The following is a 5605-nucleotide window of genomic DNA, read 5'->3' as shown; positions in this document are numbered from 1 at the left end:
AAGATGATAAGTTGAGATGATTGTTCGGAGTGCATTCAGCCCTGGTCACCCCAATATCACATTATAGACCAAAGGTACTTGGACTACGAGGAGTTGAGAAAGATGGTAGCTTGCCGAGGTTCTTATCCTATAGTGACTAGAAGGACTATTTCTCTCTCCACTTTTATTGAATCATCAGAGAATCTGACTAAAGATGTGCCGACTTTTTTCAATCAATCCGTAGACAATCGTATTTGGAAGAAAGCACCATAAAATAACATATCCGCAAAACTTCCATCATCAACTAAATTTTTTTTTATATCATAATTTACTATTATCATAGAAACGATAATAGCATTATCATAAGGAGTCAGAACTCTTTAGAGATCTTCATTAGACAAAATAATAAGATTATCTCCTCACTGTCGCTTCGAGGAGTTCTTTGAATATTCTACCCCCCAAGCAGCATTCATTCAAAAATCATATTGACCACTCCCGCCATTGCCTGATTGTTGATTTCCTCGGTTTGTGGCTGAGGCTGTTGGTCAGTAGACGTCTAGGTTAGATGATCACATAGGTACTTTCTAAGATAACCCCGATGAGTCAGGACTTCTATGTCATCTTTTAACTGGATGCATTACTCGATATCATGCTCGTGATCTCGATGGAAATGATAATATTTCTTCCAATTACGAGCCATCAGCAAAGCCCTCATTGGTTGAGGTCTACAGAGATAATTCTTCCCTTCAATCTCCATAATGATCTGTGCCTGAGGAGTAGAAAGGGGGTATATAGCCCAGACTTTTCGACCTTAGGCTTTGTCGTCATGATGGAGCATCCTTATCGGTTCGGATCTTGTTAGGCCCTTCCAAGGCTCCTTTCTTCTTTTGCTTCTTCCTTTCATCAATTTATTATGGATCAGTTATGCCTTCCTCAGCATAGAAGTACTTCTACATGTGTTCGAAGAGTTTGGATAAGATTTGAGAAACTTCTTATCCAAGAAGTAAATAAATCTGAAATTTTGAAGTCCCCTTTTCATGGCTGACATGGCCAACGATTCACTGAGGTCGAGAATTTCTAATGTGGCTGTATTGAAACACACCACATATCCCTCAGAGATTTTCCATCTTGTTGGTTGGTGGAGAAGAGGCCATCAGAGTTTCATGGTATCCTTCTACTGGTGCTGAAATGCACCACAAACCATTGCTCCAACTACTCGAAAGAAGGAATTCTTCCCGACTAAAGTTCGAAATACCAAACCCGAGCAGCTTTTCAGAGAGTTGCCGGAAAAGCCAAATAGAAAAGAGCATCGGTATCCCTCTGAATCATCATGAGAGCTTTATAGCTCTTAAGATGGTCAAGTAGATTGGTGGAGCTATCATATGGCTCCAGTTGAGATATTTTGAAGTGAGCCAAAATTGGCTCGTCCATGATCCATTGAGAGAAGGGAGGATGGCTGTTGCATTCGAGGCCATCCATCAAATCTTGGTTGTCCCCCTGAAGCTTAGCAAGTTGACGATTGATTTCTCAAAGTTTGCAATCGTATTTATCCATTCGTCGTTGGGGCTCATCATGGTGCCTGAAATATCCTAGTGTGGAGTCTTCCCTAGACGAGCTTGAAAGAGAGCAATGTCGCTTCTCCCTCTTCGAGTTTTGTCGAGGAGGAGGGGACCATTGCTCAGAGAGACTGGCATGGTGGGAGTGCCAAGTTGCTTGGTGCTACTTTGATGGCCGCTGGGGGGATCGACAACTACGCCTTGATAGTGCGGTATTTGGCGCTGGCTCCTCCTATTGTTGTTGTTGTTGCAGTCATTTTTCTATAGTGTATTATAGATTGTGGACCCCCTCCATCAGGATTTTTATCTGTTGGGCTAATGTGGTGAACTACTGCTGGTAAGCCATGATCATAGGATATGAAGCATTGGACTCCACATGCTGGTTTGGGTGCTCTTCTTCTCATGAAAAGCATCTAGCAGTACTTGTAGATGCATTCTGAGCTCTCATTCTTGCCATGATTTTTCTTCCAAAAAGATCATTGCCTCCTACCTGGCATGCTAATCTATTGCCACCAAACTCCGGAGAGCTACTCAGTTAAGAATCGAGTAGATGTGGTCTGCCTTGCGTATATCTGCAAAAAATCCTCTTATCAGAATTTGTCTAATAGGAGACCTTTCGATGCCAAAATCAATAGGAGTTCAGAGAATAAATAGAAAATCATGAGAGTGAGAACTTAATAAGCTAGAGAAAAACTTATCCTGGTGCCATTCTTATCTCCCTTTATATAAAGATAGAGTTGTTTGGTAACTTCCATTCCTTGGAGTGCAGGAATGTGAGAGTTACTAGACTTGATGTAGGTTTAGTGAGTAGTTACTTTGGTCCACGATTTGTTGAATTATGAGCAATTAATATCTTTGTCATGCATTGTAATTGTTCTAACCCCTGTTGTAATTGTTCTAACCCCTAATCTTTCGGATTGTAAGTTAAAATTTTATCTCAGATGCTCGGCGAACATCTGAATAATACCCCTGGTTAAATATGAATAGAATTGTCGATCTACAAATAACCATATTATCCGACAAATCTTTGAGCATTATCCATGTAATATCGTCTGTAGTCATCTGAATAAATCTAGCAATGTAATTAATTAATTATCGATCCTTAATCGATCAAAATTGTCAGATTTTCACCAAAATTATACTTCTAATAAATATCCCAACAATTGCTATTGTAAATTTCTCTACGCCCAATCATTTTCATATTTTATTCTCTCTTTCAATTTTTTTCTATTTTTTAAAAATTTTACATAGAAAAGGATGTTAATATGTATATATATACTTACATCCCTGGCAATTCAACACGTGGATTAGAATTGTTTGACTTGAATTAAACGCGATGGATGGTGAACTGTCACGATCGTTTGATTAGAATTGCTTGTTTAATTTAATTATGATTTAGTTTACTTTGAGTTATTATCCTACATGTAACATACACCGCACGTGTCAATTTAGTAGTACCTGTACACGGGCACACCTCATTTCAAGTTTTAGTACAGATCATATGCATCGCGGAGGCATCGTCCATCCGCGCCGTCCGCACCACCCCCCATGCAGTCGACGCGGTCAAGGTCGAACGGTGGCCCCCGCTTCGCCGTTGCCTGCGTGCCTGCACGTGATCCCTAGCTCGCTTCTTTCCCCTTCTTCTGGCGTAGGAGGCCATCCCCGTACATCTGCCACCGCAGCATCCCAGCCGTCAACCTTAAATTCCACGGTCCAGATTCGCTTCCCCGGCACCGGTCGGGACTCCCCCGGCGAGGGACTCATCACGGGATCAGCATGAGGGACTCCGTGCGGTGTTGGCCGCTGAGCCTCGCACGTGAGAGACACGGTGGGCCCGGTCAATGCACTGCAGCTTTGACCGAGCGGGTACGCTGGCAGGCGGCGTGGGGTTCGGGTTGTATCATTCGGGCAAAAGAATGATCGATCTTCTTTCGCGACTTTAACCATTGGATTACAATTTGCACTCTTTTGAAAGCGCGGCATCAGCTTCACGATCTGTGCTCCGAATGTAAAGTACTCGCCGTGCCTTGAAGGCCGTACAAAATGCTTACAACCCGAACCCAGCGTAATGTCCGGGTCAAGGCAGGGATGACCCCAAACCAAACGCCGGATCCGCTGACACGTATAAATCCCCGCCACATGACTGGGACCCGCAATCTCGCTCTCGCCCCCTGCTCTCGTGCCTTATACGGCGCCTCGGGCGGCCGCTCTACCATTTTTTGATCCACTAAACTATTCCTTCTTTCTTGCTCCCCCGGAGACGACGCCGTCCCGGGCCACTAAGTTTACCACGTGACGGAAATGCCCTTAAATAATCCGACACCAGGGATACTGTTACGAGGATGTTATGGTAATTGCGGTCCAACGCGGCTCCGTCAACTCATCGAGCAACAGTTGTCGGCGATCCGGGATTGGGTTGAAATAACTAAATTGCCCTCGAGCAGCAGCACCGGCGCACGACACATTAAACGCTGACGTCACCCATTTCTAGGGGCATTTCGGCCTTTCCCTCGAGAGGAAGCTGTCGGCCATAAGCATCGTACATGCTGCGAATCCACGATTAAAACCGCGGACAATAACTCGCAGTCTCACGATTATTTCGCAGGTTTTAAACGATAAAAGCTCGCGAATTAGCGGTTCATTAGACTGTACACAAAACCAAGAAAGGCGGATAAAATCCGCCGGCAGTAAAAGGCGGAAATGAAACAAAAACTGAAGCGTACACCGAAAAAAAAAAAAAAAATGAAGGCCGGAGGAGGAATCTGGGCCGCCGGATCTATCTCAGAAGAGAGGGGCGGGGAGGTTGAGATCGAAGGCTAAGGGCTTCTTCTTGGTCTCTTCCTCCTTTCTGGCTATCGCCGCCATCATCTTCTTCTCCTGCTTGCTCCGCACCATCAACTCCACCGCCTCGAACCGGTACGCGGGGAAGTCCGATCCGCTCGCCGCCGGAGGCCCGAGGAACAGATCCCGGCCGTCCGGCGGCCCCGGATAGGCCGATCGCCACTCCTGCAGGCCCCAGACCCCCGCCGGCGCGGCGGCGGCGATGGTGACCGCGACGGAAGACGGGATCTCGCCGGAGTCGCCGGAGTACCCGAAGTTCGTCTTGGCCTTAGGGCCGCGGAGGTTGCGGGCGGCCTCGTCGTAGGCTCGGGCCGCTTCCTCCGCCGTGTCAAACGTCCCCAGCCATTTCCTCGTCTTCTTCCACGGGTCCCTGATCTCCGCCGCAAACCTCCCCCACGGCCGCTTCCTCACCCCGCGGAAGTGCGCCTCCTTCCCCGGCCCTCCCGTGACCCCAACCGCCGCCGCAGCCGCCGCCTGCTCCTTCTCCCCGGCTGCGAAGCCATCCTTCCTCAGACGCAGCGTCTCCACCGCCATCACCGCCCGCCTTCACCGTTAGGCGCACCGCTACACGATCAGAAGTTGAGCCAGAAAGGAACAGAGAAAGGAGGCTTGAGGGGAGAATGAATGGGAGAAGAGGAGGAGGGGGCCTATTTATAGCGAAACCGACGGTTTTGTTTCCGCCCGACAGCAATTTCTTTTATATATTCTTTTACATCGCACACAATATTTTCTCAATATTAAATACCGAACTTGTCATTATCCGTATCTGCAAATCGACTACGTAAAATTATTATTTTTCGTAATACATCCCTAATCTACCGTCTTTTCTGGAACAATAGGAATCGATTTGGATGCTAAATGGCAATTATAGCCCTAATCAGGATCAGCATTCATGCTCTTTCATCTCAAGTTGCACAAACCTTAAAGCAGATCCCTTTTATAACTGTTTTTCTCTACGGTGATTTAATTAGAGATCCCATTTTGACCATGCTTACATGGAGCTGGAAGTGTTCCCTCAGCTCATCTATTTGCCCAACGAGAGTTATAAGATGGTAGGAGGAGCACAAAACCATAATTTTACTTAACTTATTTTGAAAATAAGGATAAAAAGATCTTTTGCGTAACTACAAGAAATTTGGATGATATATGTAAAAAAAAAAACCGTCGTTTTATTTAGATCTAAAGGATATGCGAGGGGATGGATACAAGGGAGTTGGTGCATTTAATAG

At 45.9% G+C, this 5605-nt stretch overlaps 1 protein-coding gene across 1 annotated transcript; it reads right to left on the bottom strand.

The window, feature by feature from the left end:
* Positions 1-4088: 4088 nt before the first annotated feature.
* Positions 4089-5012, bottom strand: LOC140856437 (uncharacterized). Its single transcript, XM_073253680.1, has one exon. The coding sequence runs from the start codon at positions 4908-4910 to the stop codon at positions 4317-4319; it is 594 nt and encodes a 197-aa protein (XP_073109781.1). The 5' UTR covers positions 4911-5012; the 3' UTR covers positions 4089-4316.
* Between the last annotated feature and the right edge of the window lie 593 nt (positions 5013-5605).

This window comes from Elaeis guineensis, chromosome 3, assembly GCF_000442705.2.
Source record: "Elaeis guineensis isolate ETL-2024a chromosome 3, EG11, whole genome shotgun sequence".
Taxonomy (NCBI): Eukaryota; Viridiplantae; Streptophyta; class Magnoliopsida; order Arecales; family Arecaceae; genus Elaeis; species Elaeis guineensis.
This window is presented reverse-complemented; position numbering and strand designations above follow the sequence as displayed.